The following is a 24,870-nucleotide window of genomic DNA, read 5'->3' as shown; positions in this document are numbered from 1 at the left end:
TCAGGTATCGGTGCTCTCCTCCCAGGCTTGGCTGAGCAGAGCGCTTCCCCCCATTCTTTGTGCAGACTCACTTGCCATGTTAGGTCCCCAAAATACTGCAAAGTCACTACCGGTGAAAATCACTGTAAGCTCTTTTGTGCCAAGAGGGGTGGCAGCGATTCCCATCCCACTTGCGTTGCATTCGAGGTTAGCAAGCAAAAACCAGGAGGCAGCATCCCTGGTGCTGCGTTTAAGAAGTTGCAACCAGCAAGGGGTGCCAGAGGAATCTGAACAGTCAGCAGGCAATGGATGACCAGCGTTTAAAGCTGCCCCGGAGCTGATGAAATGCAGTTGTGTGTATTTCTGCCAACCAATGCATCTGCCTTAATAACAGATGCAGATGTAGGACGTGCAGTCTTCAAACCCATCTCCACCAAGCCATTGGCAGTGAAGTGGAGGATGGTGGGTCACTGGGCGAGGAGAGGCTTGGAGGAGGGTTGCAGTGGTGGCTGGAATATGCATCCAGTGTTGTGCAAGCGTCTTACGGCATCTAACAGGCAGCAAGGGGAAACACTGTGTGACTAGTTTGATAAACGTAATACGAAGAAGGTGGCAAGGTTGTACTGTTGTTTATCTCTCTTTGGCTAGCAACACGCAAAGTATGCTTTTGGTGTTGTAACACCGCAAGATGGGAAGGTGCCATCATTTAAGTGTGTTATTAAGCTAATAACATATAAAGAGGTATTAAAAAGCAACAGCTATCATCTGCTACATCAGTGATGCTGGTAGTTGAAACTTCCAACTTTTGTTTATGGACCGATGTAATTGAAAATGGAGGGGGAGCTCCTCCTGATCTGAATTTCTCCCTGTGAGAACATCTCTTTGTGTCCTCTGACTGTGGATGGAGCCAAGGGAGCACCCGTGGGCACAGGAGGCAGATATTTGGTCTCTTCTTCCTTGTCTATGCCAGCAAATTCAGCACACCCTGAAATGCAGACTATTTTTTCTTAATATTTTGAAGGTGTATCCTATCATGTACCAAATCTTTTAAAATTCTCATTTAGACAAAGCCTGAGGGGATTTAGGTTTACATATTTTCCTAGGAGGATTATGTTTCACACTTAGTTGCTCTATAAATTGTTTGAGGTTTTTTAAAATTATTTTCTAAGTACAGGAAAAGCTACATACACATTCAGACTGTCCTGAAATGTGTTGTCTGGGGTTTAGTGATAGAAATCTGGTGTTCGAACTAGTAGTAAACTGGATCACTGAACCTCAAGGTTATTTTGAATTGAAAAACATTCCGGTAATCAGATTTGCAGCACGGCTGCAGGAACAGTTGTAGCAGCACAACTGGAAGGGCTAGCAAATTGCAAGAAGGATTAGAAACTGCTTACACTGGCATCAGAGAAAACAATTTATTGTGAAAATACAGCCCAGGAATAAATTAATGAGCACCCTTCCAAGCACGGGGGTGCTCATAACACACTGAGATTCTGGAAGCTCTTTACATGCAGATCAAGGCAGTAAGGCAGCTCAGTGGGAAGGATATTAAGGTAATTGGGAAAAAATAGTGGTAGTCTATGAGGACTTTTACAATTTAAGTTCACACTCATAAAATCACTGGCGAGGTGCTGTACAGCTCAGCAATGGCCCCTAGGAGTGATGGGTGCTGACAGTCCCCGTGCTAGCCGGGTGCTGCGGCACGGCGCCTTCGCTCCGCTGGCTGTCGCAGCTGCTTGACACCCACCGACCGGGGTCGTTTTGATGATTGCCAGCTTAATTTTTCATTATGTGCCTGCAGGTGGGCTGTAGCTTACACATTTATTTTTTGTATTTACGGTGTTTTTTGGAGGGCTGGGTGCAGCTTATTCTTTTGTGCTGCCATTTTTCCATGACGGTAATTGCCGAGTGATCTCTCCCCCTCCTTATCTCGCCCCACGAGCCTTTCGTTGTATTTTCTCTCCCCTGTCCAGCTGAGGAGGGGAGTGATAGAGCGGCTTTGGTGGGCACCTGGTGTCCAGCCAGGGTCGACCCACCACAGGTTGGAGGTTGTGTAGCAGCAATTGCTGCTAAAACCAAGCCTGTACCGGGGCTTCTTCCCTGCCCACTAGGACAGTTGGAAAACTTGAAATGCTGAGATTTCCTTACTTCGTTTCACTGAAGGTGGAGGAGGGGTCTGACTCAGCCCTGGAAAACTGGTTCAAAACAGGGCTAAACTCATCTGTGCTGCTCAGAGGGATGGTCAGAGCTCCCTTCTAAACTGCTGGTTTGTGCCCAGTGCGGCCGGCTCATCTTTCATCTCGCTTCAGTCACTCCTCACAGGAGTGATGAGGTGGACATCACTGAGGAATGAGTGGCATTTATTTGGTAAAAAGGGCAAGGGGCAAAGAGAAGTGTCCCCTGTGGCAGTGTGAACGACAGGCAGTCTCTGTAGATCTATGTCTGCGTTATTTTATCACAGAGCTGTACTTGTAGCATTGCAAGCTATACCACAGCAAATGTGGGACTGGTGTTAGGTGGGCGTTAAACCCTTGAAGGAAGGAAAACCTGAAAGCGCAAACTGAGGAGGAGCTGTTGGGGAAGTTTCAGCTTCTGTTTTGCTATAGAAGCTTTTCTGGAGTAAGTTTGCTTCTGGTTGGGATCAAATTGATTTAGTAAGGTAAGCAGAACAGAACAAAATTGATTAATTACCAAAGGTATGGCTTGGCTAGTGAACAGCAGTTTGTGAGCTTTACTAAATAACAGCTCTGAGGACTTTCTCATGCCCTCTAACCCATGGTGATCTTTTGTGTTCTGTCTTCTCTGCAGACGTCGGCTGATCTCCCAGCGATCTTCTCTGGAGACTCTGGAGGACATCGAGGAAAATGCCCCACTGCGGAGGTCATTTTATTTACTCTCTCTCTGGTTACTTGTCTGTAAGGCACGTGCGTGGACAGACTTGATGTCCCTGTGCATGTTGGAGAGTAGCTGGGTGTTCACGTTAAGATGTTCTTCGTAGTGGGTAAAGTGAAACCTCACGCAGCCTGCAAGGTGGTAGGTGACATGAATTACACGTTCCCTGGCTTCAGGTTATTAAATAAAAAGTCAGTATTTAAATAAAATGTCAGGAAATAAAAAATCAGATTTGATTAATAGGGAAGTTTAGTTGTCACTAACAGGAATGACTAGCCTCTAACATAGTACCTTTAAAAAGTAAGTACAGCTGGTTTCATAAAGTAAGCTTTTGAAGGCTAGTATTTTTAGTATTCTTACTTTTTATGGATTTTTATCGTTTGTTCTCTCAGCACACACAATCTTATTTCGGTAACTGGTGTTACTATCTTTGTGTGTTGGCTGGTAGGTTTGTGACTGCTACCTCACTAATAAATCTGCCCCCATCCTTGTTATATCAGCAGCTTCAGTGTGGTTTTATTTCTGCATCCAGGAGGCCACAGCTTCTCTGGGGACCGCAGTAATTAGTCACTATGCAATCCTCTGGGGTGATAGAAAATGGAGCAACTGCTTAACAGTTCAGAAATGGGCTGATGAACGATCTGACTGGTGCATGGTATGCTTCCAGGTCAGCTGTTCGGCAAGGCGGCAGCTTAATTTTGAATGTCTCTTTATCTTAGGACGTGTAATTCAGCTGGTTTATATCGGTGTTTAGCCTATAGCCTTGTTTATCCACATGCAGATTGGCTGTCTCTCCCCACCTCGAAGCAAAGACTTAATAGCAGAGGCTGTACCAACTGGCCTATTACCAAGGCTTGATTATTTTTACAAAGCTTACCGTTGAATGCTTACCAGCATTTTATGAAGCTTTTTCATAAATTATTCAAACACATATAATTGGCAAAAGGTATAAACAAAGTATGGTTTGCGAGGCAGTATTTTTACTTGCTAATTTGCAGAATTGATGCTAGAACCTCTCTCTTGGTGGTATTTTCCTGTGAAGAAGCTAACAAGGCTAGTTGCAACCAGAGGGTGAGGGAATTTTACTAACAGGAGGAAGGCAGAAATGGCAGAGTGATGGGGCCCCCCCCTCGGGGTGTGCCCATGCAGCGTGATGGCATTTGGGTACAGCAAACAGGGACTGGCAGTCTCTGGTGACTTGGGACCAGTGGTCTGTGGTTTGAGTCCAACAAAAGGACCTCTCAAGGTTGGGAAGCTGCTGAACTCTGCCTATCCATAGGAGAGGATGAGAAAAATAGGTTAGGGAGGCTCTATGCAGAGGGACTGTGCTGGTCCCGTGTGCCAGCGGAGGATGCTTGTCCCGTAGCTCCCACGGAGGATGCGGCGGCTGCGGTCCAGCAGCCCCGGCCGCGCAGCGAGCGCAGGAGTTATCTTCGGTGCCTGCGCGTCGTGCCGTGCCTTGCAACAAAACAGCACTGAGATGAAACAGAGAAAGCTTTCACATGGCGCTGTGGTTTCAGTTGATTAAAAAAAGCAAGGCTGGAAGCGGGGGGGATATTGCTGTTTGTGTCATCTTTCCTCCCTCTGGCAATTTCTTTCTCTAACTGCAATTTAAAATGTGCGTTCAGATGTAAAATGGATTTAAGGATTAATGTTTTGAAGAATGATTTTTTTTTCCTGAGGTAATTTATTTTATTTTCAGTGGTTTTTTATGCTGTCAGGAACGTGAAAAGTAATATTTAGAGTTAAAAGCAAATAGGAATTATCCTTGCAAATGAGAGATTTAAAATCTTGCTAAAATTAAAGCAAGAAAGAACTTTCCTCAATAGCTCCTTTATCAATAGCTGAGGAGGATACAAAAGTGTGGGTGTTGGTGTGAGTGGGAAAATCGCATATTTACCAGGTTTTGTTTTAGTTTAATTTTTTTTTCCTCTGAAAGCTTGGGCTAAGCTGTCACGGCAGATTACAGGAAGTTTTATTTTGCTGAGGTTTTTTTATGATGTGTTTTTTTGCTTGAAGGGAGGGGTGGTGGTGCCTTTTCTTATTACTATTTTAAATATTCTTTTTTATTTGAGCTGTCGCATTTCCAGACTTACTGTCTTTATTGTTCTTGCTGATTCCTAACACAGGGTGACTTGAATAATTTGTCTCGTCTTTCCTTCCTGCCTTTGTGTAGACTTCTTGGCTCTACAGCAGGGAACTGAGTACTTCTACTTTTTTCTTTTTTTCTCCCCCTCAACTGATTTATTTTTCAGATGTCGGACACTCTCAGGATCACCCAGACCAAAGAACTTTAAGAAGGTTCATTTTATCAAGAACATGCGGCAACATGATACCAGAAACGGCAGGTACTGTGCATGCAAAGGCTGCTTCTGCAACGGCAATCCATGGGGCGCAGGGGGAAGGGCAGGGTCAGCATCCCCGTGCAAGAGCACAGTGTGCCATTGCCACTTAACTGAATATATAGTAATGGGCTTTGAAATAGTCCGTGAGGTGCAGGCTGCAGTGCACGCTCCTTCCTCGGGTGAAGCATGAGTCAACAGAAGTGCTAGCCCATGGATTTTCAAGACCTGTGTCTCCATAATACAAATAACTTGCATAAAATGAAAATCAGTCGGAATAAACTAGGCGTAATCTGGTTGCATTTCTTCAAGGGTGGTGCCAGGTGCTAAGTGTGAGAGGGGCACATGGCCGAACCTGGCGGGGGACAAGTTTAGCAATGGCTGAATGACATTTCAACATCTATTAGCGGGTATAAGGGTAGGCGTCAAGCTAGCTGGGTTGTCAGGGCTGCCTGTGGCGGGAGGCTTACTGGACAAGTGACTCAAGAAAACAGCTTCAGGGAAAGGTATTAAGATTATCCTGAGTCTTACAAGATAAATTATAAACGTGACAGATCCCGATCGCACCATTGCGTCCTCCCGGATGCAAAGTGCTGGTTGGTAAACGTGCAGCTGGGGATGGTTGTGGCAAGGTGAGGAGTGGGATCCTTGTTTTCAGGGCAGAGGCAGGCAGAGGGGCTCCCGGGGGTTGTGCGAGAGGTGCAGCTGTGCCCACGGCACACCGCGAGGCTGGGGCACGCGCTGCCCGGGTTGCAGCCATAGGCACCAGTGGGACCTATACAGCAGTGGTTGGCAGGGACTTCCCATGCTGCAAAGGCATGGTGCCTGTCGTGGTGTTCCCATCAGCAAAATAGGTTCTTCATTGCAGTATCATCCAGCTCAGAAGTGAAACTAGCTCCTTCCTGCTTGTAAAGAAGACACCTGCCCTCTCTGGTTTTTTCCCAAGACAAACTCCCCACGTGATTTTATTCTTGTCCTTCCAAACTTGAATAGGTTTTAAATAGACTACCTGAACAGGTTGCATATAGACTAAACCATCCCACTGAGTGCTGACCTTTGCACATACCTATTCTCATACAACTGCCGTGGGTGAGAACCACATATGTTCCTGTGGCCCAATTTGTGCACATAGCCTGTGGTTTCCATCAAACGTGGAACCAAATCAGTAGAAATTCTGACATTACCTTGAACCGCAGGTTTTTATGAATTGAATTCTGATGGGTATTACTTGGCTCGAGCTAAATTTTCCTCGCGTTTATTCTCACACGTACAATTAAATGACGTGAAAGGTAGTAATCAGCATAAATATTGCAGAAGGTGGCTCTGAGAAACGACGGCTTTTAGAAACAGCTTTTGTAGCAAACAGACGCATGCAGAACTGTTAACTATTGTCTGACTGGCAGCTGATTATTGTCTTTATAACAAATACATGTGATACCAAACGCTGAAAAGCAGCCCTTTAATTTTAGTCTGTTTTGTACATAAATATATGTACAGTCTGGGAATTTCTTACAGCAAAAAATACTTATTCATAAAGTATTATGCAAATTCCACAGAGAACGAGTAATTTCTGAGATGCATATATAAAATACATCCATAAACTTGATAGAAATATTACCTGCAAAAAAATGAATAAATATTTGGTTTCTGAACTCTTTTCTCCATCTGTTGCAAAAAAGTATTTGAAGGATATTTCCTAGCATTTTACCTTAGTTCATGTATCAGTCATTACATCTGATAATATAACTGAATATTTTTCTTGCTAAGGAAACAGTGAGCTGTTCCGTTATTCAGCTGGCTTCTTATCTTCATCAGCAGACACAGTTTTCCAGAATATTTCCATAACCTTAATAAAGATCCCTTTACCTAGAGCACAGACACAATAAGAATAAGATACACAGTTTTGAAAATGCTTTCTGTCCTATGGACAAAGAGCCATAGCGATATAAGCTAAAAATAAAATGCAAAGTCAACACTTTGTGTCACCCCTAAGGCCAGCTAAGTCTAGCAGTAAGTAATCTGATATTTATGAAGAATACCGTGTTTTTCCGAGGGGTCTGGATGCTATTGCAGTCAGTGAAGTTAATAGGCATTCTGGATGAAAAGGACTTCTGGAAATTCAGGTGGATCTGCTTTATGTGTTCATTGTAAAATCAACGGAGTTTGAGTACCTTAAGACCTTTAAAGCTGGTGTCCTCCCTGGTTCCCTGTGACACGGAGGAGCATAGGTATTGCAATGGATAGAAAACCCTCCTGGGGCTCCTTCCCCTGCCTGGGACCTTGTCCCAGGCGGCTCGTGTGTGACCGTACAGGACGCAAGCGCTGAGCCGGGCTGGAGTCGGGCTCTCTGAGTTCTTTCCGAAAAACCCTGACCCTTCTGTCGCAACACGTCAGCCTTTCACTTAACTTGAGGAACCCAGCTTTGAAAACATATACACAGAATATATTTTTGCGTGGTGAATTTGATAGCTGGGCTTTAAAATAGCTAGCGCTTTCAGTAATGGTTTCACTGGCTTGTGACTGTGAGTGCCACAGCAAAGAAAACTGCAATGTGGATGATAGCTCCGGGCTCCTTTCTCTGGTGACTGCCCTTATTTGCGGCTCTCAACCTGTAAAGTGATGTGTCCTTGTCCTGCGGCACTGAGAGCTCTTCCCTTCTCAGCCCCGCACTGAGCAACGATGCTCTGGGTCCAGCCTTCAGCAGTCCAGCAGCAAGGCAGGACCGGCTGTGGTTAAAATAACAGTTCAGCTATTTAGCACAGAGAAAAATCACCTACACACAGACCGCAGCTTATCAGCTAGTCCTTGTAAAGCTCCCTGTTGGTGGTTCTGTGCGGTGGTTAAACCGGTTTCTTCGGATTCGTAGGACATGGCTTATTAAAGGAGCTGGAAAATTAGGTTTCCTAGACTGTATTATCAAAGCAGTCTTGTAAAATAGCACAAAATAAATTTTCCCGTTAAAAGACAAAGACAAGTTAACCCTAACATACAAATTAGCACAGGTAGCCACCAGCGTGTGGTTTCACGCACTTTACTCAGCATGTTTATTGGTGGTATCTTCCATAATCTGTGAAGCAGAAGATTTCCTATCTAGCAGAAACAGGCCACCAAAACAGCAACCTGAGCCAGCTGAACAAACAATTCATGGTGAGAATGGGACAAGAACGTTTTTAGAGTCATCCTATATAGCAGATACAAAAGCAGTAAAAGAATGCTCCCCTCCCACCCCCATGCCATTGCTTTCTCAATTTTTTTGTTAGTATACAGATCTAAGCCAAGGCCAAACACCACCCATAGGTCATGAAAGGTCTCTTTTGCTGCCCTTTTAATTGTGGAAATGCACACACATGCACTCTTAAGAGGTTGACTATTTGCAGCATCCTCACCGTTCATAATTACTCTCAGCCACCTTCCAATAGCCCCAAAATGATGGCTGCTACCCAGACAGCATCCATGGTTTGTGTGTTCACCTTTGCATGCAGGGCAGCAAAGTCCTGGTAGTCAAACATCATCAATCAGATGTGAGAAAAGAGATTACAGTATTCCGCATGTGTATGGTACATATGATGTATATATCACATTGCCTGATCACAGCCTTTTGGTGCAACACAATCAAACCTAGAGAGATGCTAAAGAAAACAGACATTATTCTTCTTCAAGTCAAGCAAATTATTGATTCTGTTGAGAGCCTTGTGCTCAGTAAGTTTTTGTGGTTTCATAGGATACACCTCATTAAAGAAATGGGAAGATTAGCTTTTACAGTCTCAGTTGCACATTGTCAGAGCTCTCTTGCAAAATAATGGTTGCTCTGAACCATAGTAATTAGTACAACTTCTTGGTGAAATGTGAGAATTAGAGAGTGAAAACCTTTTCATGAAGTAATTTTAAACATGTCTAGGTGGCACAATGGCACTCAGGGCATGTTAACCCACTCTGACTCAAGCTGCTTCTGATGTCGGAGGTAGCTCATTCAGAGCTGCGCAGGATTGTAGACGCACTTTGTTGAAGAGTTGAAATCCAGGAAAATGCTTTTCTCCCATAAACAATAACTCGATTTTCTTCAACAGCAACAGGCTTCCACCACACCTTCTTCCCCAAAGCATACTTTGTGACAAGTTTCTGGACTTTCTGCTCCAGCAAACCACTGCAGGCCCTCAGAATTTTTTTGTTTTCCATGCATATCATCAGACCTCTAAATAAAATGCCATTTTATCCCTCCGTGATGAGCTTCTGACCACTGCCTTCCCTGCTTCTCTTCCAGTCCAGCTCCTAAGGCTGGTTTTGCACCGGCCCCAGCCTCCAGCAGCTCAGCAGATGAGGTTCTGTGGCATCCTGGCAGTGGAGGCCGTGGGCTCTTCTCCTGCTCTGCCTGGGAGATCTTTATGTAAAGAGGGTCCCCTGGTTTATGGAAAGAGAGGCAATACTTGGGTCCCCAGGGAAAGAAATCTGAAAAAACTAGAGGCTGGGCTGGTGCTTTTTATTTCCTTTCTGGTCTGATTATTTCTGATACACACAGCAAGTTTTCTGTGGTTACTTCCCACTGTTGTCTCTGCTTGTGGACATGGAAGCACCAGTTTGTTTTTCTTTAAGAGTTGGGTTTTTTTTTTTTAGGGACGTGTAGGGCGTTGGTGGAAGAGCTGTATTTCCAGAAGCAACCAGAGGGAGTGGGGGGAATACGCTTAGTGGGTACCGTGGTTTTCCGAATTCAAAGATGCTTTCTGATGTCAGCCTCGAAATCTGTGCCAAGTTTCATACATCAGCACACAAGGCTTCCAGTGAACAAGCAAGCTGTTGTGAGTAGCAACCATTCAGCAATAAGCAGTGGCAAGCACAAAATTAATCATATGCCAGGTTTTTTTGCTTGTGGATTGCCTTTCTTAAATGTGAAAAATTATCCCCCCCTGCTCTATAACTTACTGCTGCACCATGAGACCATCTTACAGAATCTGAGATGTTTACCATAGGTAAGGGGTGTTATAGCATTCAGACAAACAATGAAATCCTACTTTATCTGCTGCAGGAGAACTTCTAATGCTGTATGCATGTTTATTATTAGAAACCCTCCTTTATTAAAGGGTAAATACCACTTTGCTTTTAAACATGCTTTTAAGGAAGAAAATAGGATTGCTATAACAGAACGATCCAGGAGAAGGAAAGTTGATCATTCTGCATTTTTCCAAGCATTACATGCAGCAGCTCTCTTGGGGATCTAAACCTTTTCCAAGAACGATGACTAAGCTGGTCACTTAAGGAAAAAGTGTTTTAGTAACAGCGTAACCGGTGTGAGATTGATAGGTGTGTATGATGGTTTTCGGACAGTAAAGAACAAAATAGCTTGCTAGGGTTTGTTGTCCAACTTCGACCAATATAGGACAAAGGATGAAAAATTCACGTGAAATCCTCACATACAGATCTGTGGCACACAATGTCAGAAAAATCAACATTGGAGAGCAGAGCGAGGACGTGCAATAGCTCTGACAACCAGCCTAGCAGTAGGTCCTAGAATTTGGACCACAAATGGAGATTTTTAGAAAGGTAAAACATCAGTAAATTCTAACACTAATCAGATTAGAAGATGGCACAAATTGCCATCACCGTGTCTTACAGGAATTTGAGGGGATGCAGCCAACTTTAGAGGGAAGATGGATCTTTTTAGTGTACGTTGTACAATTGTCAGTGTCCTGAAGGTAATAAGGAAAGAGGGTATATTTATAAACAAACAGTTATTTATTGGCATTTTATATCTTACATCTTGATTAAGCTTCCTTTGGCTTCTTGCCAGTCTGCAAAAATCTCTCAAAACTATAATTATGTAGCTGTTGGCACTCCACGCAGTTTTATGTAAGGTGGGTCTTGACCTGAAGGTGGTTTTGATGTTGCTTAATGATATGTCAGTGCTCGATGGCTAAAGGTAATAGTGTGGCTGTAAAACAGATAGGTTGCTCTAGGGTATTTGATTTAATGCCACGCAGATGATGTAGAGATTTGGAGACTGGTTAAAAATACAAGGTATTTGCTGGAAGAGTGGCCTGGATTCTGAGATAAGCTCTGTGCAGGCAGATAACGTATGCTTTCACGTAGCCAAATCTTGAGCTGCCTGCCTATAAGGGATGAAGGCAAGCCATGCTTAGGGGAGGGATTCAGCCCTGACAGTTAGTGACCGAGATAGACGTGGCGCTGGAGGAGAAGGGGCGAGGAGCTGTGGGATCAGTTCTGCCTGAGTGCCAATGCAACATCACAACCAAGAGGGCTGATGGGATTACGGAGCGCAGAGGCTGGCGGGTCGTCAGGGCTAGACACTGATCTTAAAGGTAAGACTGAAAGATGTGGTGTTTATATCTGGCATCTGTGCAACTGCTGAGGCCGGTGATACTGCCCAGAGACCAAGAAGGGTGATGGGGAAAAACTGGAGAAGACTCAAGGAGGAACCTGGAAAACAACGAAAGGATCTGAAAGCTTATGATAATAGCAAACTTTGACTTTATCCATCAGTCAGGCTATTTCAGGAGCGGGAAGCTGAAAATCAAGGGAGTCCTTCGATTTAGCAGAGAAGGGTCATGACCAGCAGCTGGAGATTCTTGTCCGATAAATGCAGACTCCAAGTCAGCCACAGAGTTGTGGTGTGCATCGCAGGTGGTTGTTGGTGTGTATCACCTGCGTTGCTGCTGGATTTGTCTGTTTAGTTTCAGCCATAGTGGTGAGTGGTCAGAACAGCTCCTGGCCTTTCTGAGTGGACTCCTTTCACTAGCACTCCTTTCACTAGAAAAACATCTATCCTGGATTCCAAGTAATGTATTCAAGATAGTCTTCCTAGAAAGCCTGTAGAGGGGATGGGACTCCACTACTCATTCGCTGTGTAATGTATGTCACAGGCTTCAGCACTTCTGTAAAGACTCAGTAGCACAATACCCTACCTGTGGTACAAAAAAGAGGAGGGAGAAAGCATACGTGATGGAAGTTTTATGATTACGAATTCCTCAACGGTAACATCTGTTGCTTTGCTTATTGTGGTGGGATTTTTAAATTTTAGTCTTTGATTTCTTTTATTTTCTTTTATATTTTAGAATAGTCCTTATCAGCAGCAGAAGATCCTTCTGTAGCATATTTTCAGTGCTGCCATATCGAGACTGTACCCAAGTCGGGTATGTATATTTATACATGTACTACATAGTCTTTCTGGGCCTGCATGTAGACCTGATAATGGACAACAGCATGATGGAGGTTAATGCTTCTACATATCTGCTCTGAGAAGAGATAAATGCACTTAGATATATTTGCCTTGTGGAACATTACCAGGTTGAAACTACAGCTCTCAGTCCCCAGTTTATTTATATGTGTTTGGTATCTTTGATTATTAAACGGGAGAAAACTACCCCCCTGAAATCAATGTTCTTCAAAAATGCACTGTTTTTATTGTTTCTTCTGACTTCACTCCTCTGACAAAACAAGTACTCTAGACAGCACAACTTTTATTTTATAAGCAGTCTTAGCTTTCTCATTCTCCCATGCAAACATGGTGCTACTGTATCTAGATTTCCAGGACTGTAGAAGAATATTTGGATTTAAACATAATACCTTTTTATTGTACATTTAGCTGTTGGTCAGATCACTCAGTTGGTGAAAACAGATTATTTTGGCCATAATACCACAGAGGTTCTTAGCTGGTGTAAGCAACGTCCGTGGAGCTGCCTTGCATCCCTCGACGTGCTGAGACACTAGACCTCTGATAGAAAAGTTTCAGATTGAAGCATTTCTCCAAAGACTGAAAAAGCTTTTTGCTCTGGCGCTGCAGAAGTGGAAGAAACTGGATTTGGCGAGGAGACGTTGTCTGGCAGGCTCTGGGGCGCAGCTTGCCGGGGTGCCGGCAGAGGCGCAGCGCAGGGCTGGGAAGGGCAGTGCAGGTCGGCCGCGGCTCCGTGCCCCTGGGGCAGAGGAGTAAAGCGTGGCCACCACAGCTGCTCACCGGAGAACTGAGAGGTGCCTGTAGTTGGGGTCGGCTCAGCACCTTCAGGGCACAGAATTTGGGGGAAATACTCAGTTATACCCACAAATCATCTAGGGTCAAATTTATCCAGGGCATAAAGGATGAATTTGGCTCATATTGTTCAGCCATCTATTTAATTCTGGAGAACGATTTGCCACAAGCTGCTTGTGCATCAGTAATTCAAAACAAAGGAAAATTATTTTTAATGCACAAAGGAAAGGAGGCACCTTTGTAGGAGAGTTGACTTGCTCTCCTGTCTCTTACAGTAAATTTTTTCCCTTAATTAAACTGGGATGACACATTAGGCAAATTCTTGACAGACTGGCAGCTTTGTTCATTCTCCTTGGGTACACTGTCATTCATTTATGATCATTGCCCTGTGGAAGTTGCCTCTTTATTGAAAATTGAATATATTTTGAAATGCTGATGACTGGTTATACCTTCTAAATTACAGCAGTAACGAGCCCAGCTGCAAACCTAAATATTATTTCAGCATGTAATGTCTTGTACCATGCTTGCACAGCAAGAAGGGCATGGGATGAGAAGGTAGCAAGTGCCAGTACAAAACAATCCAGCCCTGTTCCCTTTGCTAAAAAGCCAAGATTTAAAAAAATGCCTCTGTCTTTCTTCCAGAGCATCTGAGGAAGAGAGAAACAATTCAGTGGCACCTCCTTCCAGGAACAGCTGGTGCAAAGAACAGATGAGGCAGTATAGCATAAACTGTAGCCGCTCTGTTCAGGCTGCACAGTGCTTGCTTACTTCATTGCACGTTTTGGATGTGTGGTAGAAGGGGGGAAAGACACTGGTACCCTGTTGAAGTACGGTAGTGACAGCATCCTTTAGCTTTGCTTTCTCCGAGTCTCTGGATTGCTGATGTCTGTCCCCAGGCAAAACGTCCTAACTGGGTTACGTTCTGCAAACATCACTGAATAGTTCAGGAAAAGAAACAAATCGTTGCAGGAAACCTTGGGCCCGTCTGCAATTAGACTGCAGTAAGCCCTGGCAGGAGCGGGGGAGTGGGGTGGACGTGGATGCAGGGGGGACTATTCCATGTGAGAGGAGCACAGGGTGGAGCTGCTGCTGCTTCTCCACCTCTGCTCCGACTGGCGGGCACTGCGGCCAGCGAGGAAATCTCCAGGCACAGCTGTGTTTTGGGGAGGATGCCAGCCCCCCTTATGTTGTAGGCAGCACAGAAGAGCTCTACTGTATCGATGCTGGCAGCTAAACTGTGCTAACAGATCCACTTAAAAAACTGATCTGAAAGGCAGTTCCTGCAAACACAGCTAAACTCTGCGTATTTGGCCAGGGTGGATGTGGCAGCATCGCCCCTCACCAATGAGGTGCAAGCAATGTACTCGAGGCTGAAGCCCTTGCTTGCCCACCTTCCATGCTGAGGTCAAGCTACAATAGCAAGAACCCTCCCCAAGCCCCCAAACTGTGTTTTTGAGTGGTTGTACAAATACCAGTGGAAGTCTGGAGAGTGCAGGGAGGAGAGCCATGGAAGTACATGAGAGGATGAAGATTGAGCTGTCCCCTGGAATATCTTTCCCAAATCCCCCTCCCCAGCAGCCGGGCAGCTGCCGGCTCACCAGAGTGTGCCTGGCAGCAGGCTTTTGAAGGGAAACGTACTCCAGAGCGGCACAGAGACTGCCAGAGATGAATGGTAGTTTTTGCTGCCCGTGGTTTCAGAAGGCCCTTCTGGTGGTACTTGCTGGGGCTGAGGAGGAAGGACACCATGTACCAGGGGAATTACTTTCTCTAGTTTTCTCTGTTACGCTGAAGAGAAGCGAAAAGTACAAAGCAAAGAGTGACGTGGTGGGGAGAAAAAAGTCATGAACAGAAGAAATCGCTAGAATTTTCAGCCCTCAAAATTTTGTCCATACCTTGTATCTAATCGAAACCTAATGCTTTAGCTTATACTGCTTTTGTGCAAGGGAAAAGGAGAGAATTAATACTAAATTGACGAAGGTTTTGAGATGCGTTAACTCCTACTGGAGTCACTGAAAGGCAGGTACTTTTGTGGAGCTGGACCATAAATTCTTCTCTCTAGGTCTGGCTATGTTAAGGCTGCCCACATCTTTGCTGGGGGCACGAAGACAGGCACAGCTTCACCTGTTTCCATGGCCAAGAGTAGGGTAATGGGCAGGACCAGAGTTTGCTTTTCTTCCCCCACCTAGACCAGCAGAGCAGCTGCAAGAGCAGACACAGCCAGGTGAAAGCAATGTAAGGAGCCTATACTGCAAGTCAGGAGCTGAAAGAGGTGCTGAGTATTTTGCCTGCTGGCTTCCCTTGGCCCCCAGCATCCTGCAGCGTTACAACCCAAAGTCATCAGACCCTACGCAGGGTTTAGTGGTGGCTAAGGGCAGTGATGAGAGGGTTGCCCTGTAGCGAGAGCGCTATAACAGTGTTATTGCCTCTGCTATTAAATTAACAGACAGACACACAAACTCTCGTTATCATTACAGGCTGATCTGCAGAGGCAGGTAGCACCTAAGGATTCAGCAACACGGATAATGCTTGGTTTTGATTATGTTTTCATGAAATACGAAGTCGTCGTGTGATGCACAGGTTAGAGACGAGGCAATTCAAGGACAGGATTGGTTGTGCAGTTGCTACTCTTTTTTTCAATGTACTGGAAATCTTCATGGCTGAAGGGTATTCAAGATCTGAATTTTTCTGCTGAACAAAATCTTGCTCACCTGTGAAACGTGCCTGCGGTTACCACACAGAGATGTTGGGGTAACGTTTTCAAACAAAACACATGCATGAGGAGATGCAGCAGTGACTACTGAACCTATTTTACCATTGTGGAGAGATACTTGTGCTTTATAAAAATCGTTTCTCCTCTCCTTTCTCGTCATTCACTGATGTTATACTATGGATCATGTTGACACTGCAATATTCTTTAATAATACTTACAAATTTGAAGCATCTTATGTAATGTTATGCTAATACTATTCTTCAAGTTCCTCTTTCTTATTTAAATATAATACTCCAAAAGGTGGAAGAGCTACTTTGAGAATGGTATTGAAACTGGATTTCTGGCTCAGCGTCCACTTTATTCTTCCTTGCAGGAGATGAGAGTTAATCCCCATCTAGTTCTGCAGATGGGCAGAAAATGGGATGTAACGACAGTTACCAGAGGCGCATCTTGTGCAACCCCTGAGCTGCTGTGGCTCACACCTCCTTTGTCGAAGGTTGTCACGGTGGAAGCTCACAGCAAGTGGAGTTGAGCCTTGGTGCCGTTCCTCTTCCAGGACAGGGGGAGATGCCTCCGGTCACTAGCAAATAGCTACCCCACCACACACACGCTCAGCTTATGCACGTACACACACATACTGACCTGCTCTAGGCCCTCAGAGGGGATTCATTTCATGGCAGACCAAGGAGTGGAGCTGCTTGCAGGTGGATTAAACAAGACTTGAAGGAATTATTCATTTGGAGATGGGCTCCAGATGGTTTGAGGTGAATTGGATTTCAGCCCTTTGAGCTAGGGATCAGACACAGCAGATACTAGCCTTTTAGCCATTAGGCAGGTCGTGCTCCAAGTGCTGGGATCACCGTGCACGTCCCCAGAGAGGAGTTGTTATGGCCGGGCTCTCCCTTGCAGCCAGCACAGGGAACGTGCCTGCAGGTTTCTGCCCACCTCACTCCCCAGCACGGTCAGTGCAAGGGCGCCCTGCGGACCCCCCGTGTGACCCCAGCTGGGATGGAGGAGGACCAGGTTCAGCTTTGCCTCCAGGTAGCTACCCTGGAAAAGGCAGATTTCCTGGGCAAAGGAAAGAAGGGAACCCATTCTCCATTGCTTGCCTGCTCTTGGAGCTTCTCTAGGCATCACTTCTCCTTCGACTTCCAAGGAGATGGTACAACCCTGGCAGTCCTCATGGATGTTGTCGGAGTCACTCCGTGTGGCCTGCAGGACATGGTGGCCTGCAGAAAGGCTCTGCATATGCTTGCAGCCAACTGAGAGCAATCCAGTTCTCGTTAGTATTTTAAGGTGCCTAAGCATTTTCAAAAAAGATGATGGCAGTGTATGTCTGTCATTGTTAGAGATGTTATAAAGGAGGGAGAAGGTACGATATTGTCTTTCCCCGCAGGAAAAGAAGGTAGTGCACTTAGTTGGCTTTATAGTTTTGTTGTGTTGTGGTTTTTTTTCTTTGGCATGCATCATTATGGTTCATAATTTAAAAACATGTTTTTGAAAAGGGACTTTTTATGCTTGTTTTTGTTAATGGCAAAAACATTCACAGATTGAAATCATACCTATTCTAATGATATTTTATTTTGTGATGTTGTAAGAACCCTTTAAGAGCTTCCAAGTTCCTGTGAAGTCCTGCCCAGAAGATGAATCTAGAGGACCTGGGGGAGGAGGAGAGCCGGTGGTGTTGCGCAGATGTGGCACTGCCACATGGCTAGTCTTACATTCCACTCTCAGCCACTGGGCTCGCAGTGACCGACTGCCGTTGGGGCTGTACGTGATGAGCTACAGGACAGAAAATCCAGAGCATCAGGCAGTCGTGTCCTTATAAAACCAGTCACCTCGTCTTCTATTCTTCATGGCAGTGAATTCATTAAGTGGTTAGAAACTTACCTGCAGTAGGTGTAGCTGCTGAATATTGCTGTCTTGACAAGAATATAGGTATTTATCTGACTAAACTTGCCTCCAGTTAGGGGAAATAATACAATATGAGTAATCGAATGGATTGAAGCCCAGGAAACGGACCGTTCTTCTGAAGTAAAGCAGCAAGTCGTTAGATAAAAAGAATTCGTGTCCTTCTCAGAAATGCTACAAACCAGCTTCATCCAGTTTCTAAAGATAAATCACTGCTGAATTTAACTTTGAATTTAACTAAGTGCTGGCCAGAACACTAATGAGTTCAATGATGCTGCGAGCAAGAGCTTTTCAATACCATCATCCCAAATAACATGTAGCCACAGCAATCAATGAGTCCATAGGCCAGGCATTCCCAACGGCCTTCATTATCTAAATTCTGAGATCTTTGTTGGTTTAAACTGGCTAAGAAAGTTGTATGCAAAATGAGGCAAGAAGAAGCATTTAGGTGAGGTTGTCTCGCACGCCGCACCCCTGCCGTCAGTTATTTGGCAGGTCAGGTAACAAGCATTGCGGTGAGTGTGGAAAACCGGGGAATATTTACAGGAGAAATGAGAGCATGTAAATTGCCATAAGGATAGTCGCAATAATTATGCACACAGCAAAGCGGGATACTCTGTTACATCCTTCAGGTTTGTTACCCAGTTCCTTGCTATTCTTCCCCAACAGATTTTTGTATGTGAGGCAATTTTGATTAAGTCATCAATCTCAAGCGCTTTTCCTGAACATCTATCATTCCGTAGGCCTGGGGAAGAATAACTATCTGTTTTGAGACGATAATAGAGAAACTGAAATATCCCTGGTTTTCTTTACCATTGCCCATTTTCCTTGCTTCTCCCAAAGTGAACAGAAAACAAAACCAAGTGTGTATTAGCTTTACAGAAACACACATAAATCTGTTTTTTTTCCCACACCAGGACATTTCAAAACTAATCATCTCATGTATGAATTTTATAGAGCCACCGTTCTTCTTTTTTGTGAGTTGCCCTGTTCTCCGCAAAAGCTAATAGGTTTAAATTTTGAACTTTTACTGCGTGTTGGGCAAAACATCAGGACGAGAGCTGACGTGCTGACACCTGAATCCATCTGGAGAGAGAAAAAGGATACTGGCCCGTTAGAGCCATCTTTCCAGGAGTTCTTCCACCTCCTCTCCCTGTAAATTGCTGCTGGAGTTGTTGTTCTAGCAACACCAATGGCAATTAGGATCTGAAAGCTCTCGATCAGGCAGTCCCAGGCAGCGGGAGATCTGCTGCTGGACTGGCTGGCAGCACGTCTTTTCCAAAGCTGTCATTGTCCTTGTCCCTGTAAACAGAGATGATAAGTAGAAATTATTTACAGTGACGGATAAGAATAGTACCTTTTCTTGATGTGTCATGAACCACCTTTGCTTTTAAAATAAATCTTAACAGTCAGGAATCACTAAGCATAAAATATAGACACAAAAGGCTTACATCTCTAATTAACAATTATCAAGTTCCTTTTTGCAATAAGCAGAAGGCTTTTTTCTTGTATCTAGAAATCTATTTAATATTTAATGGACTCCTAAATTATTCACAGGTTAAAGTGTTCAGCTGCTGCTGTCATTTAAAGAGCAAGTGCCCAGCAGGAGTCTTGCATGGGGCTTTGTAGATCACGTCAAAGCATAATGTTTGATTCATTAAAGAAATGTTATACTTCCAAAGGTAATAGGATCCAATTTATATTCTGTTAATCCTGGCCTGACTAATAAAAGACACGGTGAGATGTCCTGTTTTGATTCCTGTCTACCTGCTCAGTAAAACTTTTCACCGTCCCACGACAAATTTGGGATCCCAAGTCACCTGGTACTGTTCCAAGAAAACCTGTGAACTCTGTTAGGTGGAGAAACTTCTGTTTTTTTCTGCACTCCTGGATAACTAAAACAATATGCTTAGTTTTGAGTGTAGTTTGTAACACTACTCAGCTTTCTGGAAATGGTATGCACGAATAGAAAATCTAGAGCTTGACGTTGATGTAAATCAGGGTAACTCCCCAAACTTTGTCAGAAACTGGGATCTAGTTTTTTGCCTCCTAAGGAAATGTCATCCCTGAGCTTCTTATTTCCTCAAGCTTTCCCTGCTCAAATAAAGAGTAGTAAAAGGTAGTAAAATGAAGTTCCCATGATTTATTTTTGCTTTTCGGTGTCTGCTCGAAACTCTTGAAAACTTTGTTAAAAAGCACTTTTGGAAAATAAAACAGGAAAATCAAAAATGAGGAAGAGGAGGAAGGAAGTTTTCTTCACATAAAAGCCTCTTTGGCAAGGACCATCTTTCCTACTCCACATTTTGTAAGCACCTTTTACTACTGGATATTGATTTGTGCAGTTCCTCAGTCCCATCGGTAATCTAAGTAACTTAAACACAGTGAAAGCTTCATTTTTTTTTAATATGAAGTGCCTGTCCTCCATATGCTCCTGCCCCGCGGGGCCCATTGACCGTGGTGCCAAGGGAGGGCATGTGTCCTGAAGAACTCGGTGGGGGTGGTTGGCAGCACTGGTGCGGTGGCTGTACCCAAACAACCGACCTGACTGTTCCCCAGGCACGATTCACCCGTTTGGAGAGGGCAAAGCGGAGGCATCCCCCAGGTCTCTCCTAGTTGCTCTTGGGATTTTGGGGGTGTGGGGAGGAAGCAGCTGTGCTGGGGCTCCCCCAGCAACAGGGTGGCAGCCCTTGAGCTTGCTCTCCCAGCAAGAACTTCGCTGAGGCATTCGTGAACTTTTTGTCTGTAATAGGAGGGAGGGAAAAAAATCAAGGCTTGTCCTGCAAAAACTTGACTAGCTTGCTGTTGATCGTAGTGATAGGGAACTCAAAAAGGATACAGTAAAGTCGCCTAGGAATTTCTTGTTAGGTGTTCACTGAGATCTTTTACCAGTGAGAGGAGGATGTGTACAAGCTAGGATGAGTCTTTCCATTTATACGCTGATAAGAAACTGCGCATTGTTTAGTATTGATTTTCCTCAAGAGAGGGAGTTTAATTCTCTGTTTTATGGACAGGTTTCTCTCCAAACAGTAATATTTTATTACTCTGTTTTACAACGCAAGCAATCATATACTACCTAGAAATACAGAGCATATGTAGAGGAGGGGAAGACCCTAAGTAGCCCTTGCAAAACACCTAGGATGAGGGAGAATTACTGCAGTGTTGTTCACATGGTCCTGAAGGTACAGTCTTCTTTAGAAACATCAGAAAGATGGGAAAGTGGAGGCATTAATGTCCATCGATCTTCAGCTAATGTCCAGGAATCATTCCCGTGAGTGCTCACACGTGCCAGCTGACCCTGCTCCCAGAACACTGATTTCTTTTCAGTCCCCAGAGCTGCTCTTTTTTTTTTTAAAGCTGCTGTGCTGACTCTTCAAAGGGTGCCGGATTTTCATCTGATGAATTGCAGTTATCTATCCTTGTCTGTTAATTGCGTGGAGAAATTTCTCTGTGACTTGTTTTCAAAGTCGTAACAGCATTATTTCTTACTCTATGCCTGTAAGGTTTTGAGTGGAAGGAAACTAAACTGTTCTGATACTATTTCAGGTAATTCAGATATTTATTTTCATTTCTGGGTTTGGGGACTTCCTCAGGTTTTGTGTTTATTTTGTAAGTAAGACCTGCTGAAATGGTTACTATTTGGCATTTACCTCTATGAGAAATAGTTCCTTTAAGCACGTTCTGCACAAGAGCGGAGAGGATAATCCCATGCCTCTGACAGAGGGTTATTTTTACATAATTACTTGTACAGCCCCTCACTAACATGATATCAGGAAACAAGAATGATAATGTGACACTGTGCTAAGTGAACCCCAATCAAAAAACTAAGAGGACTTTGTTGGGATTAGAAACTTGATACAGTCTTTTCCTTTGCTGCAGAAGTATGTTTGCCAGCAGATAGACGTGTTGGATTTTTCCAGCAGTAAGGTACATGATTTATTGGGGGCTCACCGATTGCCATGTTTCAGAGAAATAAAGTGAGTGACAGGTTGGAAAGGGCAGACAAGGAAACAGGATGTGCAGAGACACAGTAGGAGATAGCCCAGCCCCGCAATCCGGTGAAGAGCCTGCAGGGCTTCTGCCTGCCTCAGTGTCAGCATCTCTCCCACACAGATTTTTAAGCACATACTTGGACGTCAGCGGAAATCAGACGGGAGAATATTGCGAATTAAATAATCTGGAGTTGTATACAGCTGTTATTTGTGGAGCACAAATTGCTCATAGTCTTTTCTACCTTCACTCACACTTTGATCGTGAGGCTAAAGCATGGGATACAGCCTGGTTGTTTCAGGCATCTCATTTACCTCCAAGTGTAAGATGCTGAGTGGGTCAGTCCTTCTAAAGTAGATCCCCAAGTTTCCATCCCGAGGGGATGGAGAGCTGCGTTTCTCCTGCCAGCCTCTGGCAGGAGGGTCACTGGGCTTTGGATACTCTTCTGCGCTCGGAGGAGCAGGAATCCCTCCCGGAGGCTTTCACGGGCAGTTACCTCTGACAGCGTAGGTGGGTGACAGCAGGACGTGGGTACATGCGCGGGGAGCATCCATCTGCTGGATACATGGCAGTCAAGTGTTCAAGCTAGATTGTTGGATCTCACCTGAAGTGTATATGACTTCCAGTTCCTTCCCAGTGCCAGGTTCTGTCAGAGGCACCCAATGATGGGGACCCTTACTCTGAACCGTAAGTGGGGTATGAGGTGCAACCTGGAACAAAGTGAGGGTTTTCTCTATAATGTATTTTAGACAACACAAGTGCTGCCCGTAGGAAAAGTTATCTGGTCTGTGCTTTGCATTGGCATGTTTGGATTAATGCTGCTACCTTATTTCAGCATTGGGTGGTGGAAGGTGAAGAAGGCGTGTGTACTAAGAGCTGTTTCTGCTCTGGTTTCTGTTTCCCAGGGATATGAAGCTGGACGGTGGACGCCAGTGCCATTCTACTGGAGTGTGTCTGAAAGAGATAATTGGTCTTGAAGGTGTGGAGCTTGGAGCAGACGGGAAGGTGGGGATGCTTCAGTTCCTACTCCCTTAGCTTTTATGTAATAAGGGAAAAAATGGCTTAACTAATAACAAGCACAAATATAAACATAAATTATAACATGCAGTGTAACACAGTAGTTAGTTAAAGCACAGTATGCGCAAACTGTAAATAAGCTTAGCAGAAGTTCAGGAGGGCTGCCCAAGCTGTCAATGCAAACAACTCTGTCTCCTTGAAGAAATTTGCCTCTGGCAAATCTGAGTCCGTAAAGCATTACTGAATTGCGCAGCCTTCCCCTGGCTCTAGCAGGAGGTATCACTGCAGAGTGTATTGTCAGGGACTTGAAAAGAATTTCTGGTGAGAGTTGTAACTTGTAACTCTGCTCGCTCTCAATTTTATTTAATAAAATAAATTTTGCTTAACAGAATATTTTTCCAAAGAGCAGGAAGACAGTAGTACAAATCTGATGAGTATTTCAAAATCCAAGAGTGCATTCACTCGAATAGAATAAGCAATTATGAATCTTTAGGGAAAGTGATCCATTTTAAACAAATACGTAGAGGAGAAACAATTTTAATCATAAATGAAAACATTTTTTGCTGAAACCCTGATTTACTTTTAAAGTTCAGTTTACCCAGCCTGCTGTCGTATATGGATTTAAAGTCCCTAGGTCAATGCTGCTACACATGGTGTGCTCACCTAACCAGGTGTCAGGCCAGACCACAGGCTGTAAATTCCTGAGGACAATCTGTCTGCTTATAAATAAATGAAAGCTCACATGTTTTAGTTGATACCTGTTCTGACCTCCTCGTAAACCAGTCTAGAGTCTGAGACTCATTTTTTTTCTTCAGTATAATGTTATTTTTGGAAAATAAACCTACGAGAAGCAAGGCGTAGCCTATTCCCTTCCAAGGGTACAAGCAGAGAATCAGTACGCTCTAAAAATAATTTTGTCACAAGTTATTCATTCACACTTAGTCCAAGTTGGGAGGTAGTAAATGATCTCCCACAACCATTGCTGTAAACTGGAGCTCACTTACAACACCAATAAGACTCTGCCAGGCAAAATCCTAAAGGAGAAAAATACCAGAGAAGGTACTTAAGTTTAGCAAGGTTCAAGTGATTTGCCTCTGGCAGCTCTGTGCTGAGGGACCCATACAGATGATGCTGTTTCGGTAAAGAGGGAGCTGAAATCTGCTACAGAGGAGGCCCACTTAAAAAAACCCGACCAAGTTGACATATTTTTAAATCTGACCCTTGAGTAGGATTTTGTAAATCCAGTGTATTAGAGCTTGTCTGTGTGTGTTTGCGGTTTTGTTTTGTTGAAGAATTAATGCCTTTGCAAAAGCTTTTTTTGCATGGATAAACTGGCTGCACTGAAGCAAATGTAGGTGACTGGTGTTTATTCATCTGTGCCTAACTATTAAATCCAGAAAATCCTTTGCTAATTTGGCTTCCCTTGCTTCCAATTGGGATGCACCAAAGGCATCCCGTTGCGGCCGAGCTGGGCTGGTAGTAACTGTCTGTCCGTTCTGACTTTCTTTTTAGACCGTTTCTTATACGCAGTTCCTATTTCCCACCAATGCTCTGGGAACACGGAGAAACACGATAGACTCCACCTCATCCTTCTCGCAATTTCGCAATGCAAGCCATCGTAGCCTTTCTTTGGCAAGAGCTAACAGCACCCAGGGGAGCATTGATGCAGGTAACTTCTCAAGAAGCTTGTTTTAATATCCTTGCATAACCTGGTGATAGGCAGTTAATGTGAAGGACAGACATATGTAATGTTTTAGCCCCCTTTTTTGCTTAAATTAAGCAAAACGTAGTCTCATGTTGGGGGTGAAATAGAGCTCGTGCCCTGTTTGTTTAGCAAAGCTGGCTTAGGGATGATGGAAAGTTAAGTAAACAAGACTGCTGGTCGTATTGACAGCCCCTGATGGCACTCGGCATGCCTCCTCCGGTCACGGGCATTGTTTGTTCCTCCCGCATCAGGCTCATTGTTACCTTCCTTTGCTATGGAAAATTTACAGGGGCAACACAGTAGTCATAAGCTGAAGGTGTAAATCATACTTGTGACCTTTATTAGGCTG

At 44.3% G+C, this 24,870-nt stretch overlaps 1 protein-coding gene across 1 annotated transcript in view; it reads left to right on the top strand.

Moving 5' to 3' along the window:
- Positions 1-2,795: 2,795 nt before the first annotated feature.
- Positions 2,796-24,870, top strand: part of CABLES1 (Cdk5 and Abl enzyme substrate 1) — a 36,056-nt gene continuing 13,981 nt past the window's right edge. The window contains exons 1-5 of the mRNA XM_009582356.1: positions 2,796-2,862; positions 5,130-5,222; positions 12,281-12,358; positions 22,705-22,804; positions 24,329-24,485. Of these exons, the coding sequence (XP_009580651.1) occupies positions 5,194-5,222; positions 12,281-12,358; positions 22,705-22,804; positions 24,329-24,485 (364 nt within the window). The 5' untranslated portion in view covers positions 2,796-2,862; positions 5,130-5,193. The remainder of the gene's footprint in view (positions 2,863-5,129; positions 5,223-12,280; positions 12,359-22,704; positions 22,805-24,328; positions 24,486-24,870) is intronic.

Source organism: Fulmarus glacialis, unplaced genomic scaffold (assembly GCF_000690835.1).
Source record: "Fulmarus glacialis isolate BGI_N327 unplaced genomic scaffold, ASM69083v1 scaffold8717, whole genome shotgun sequence".
NCBI lineage: Eukaryota > Metazoa > Chordata > Aves > Procellariiformes > Procellariidae > Fulmarus > Fulmarus glacialis.
The sequence above is the reverse complement of the archived record's forward strand: the minus strand, read 5'-3'. Positions and strand labels throughout refer to the sequence as shown.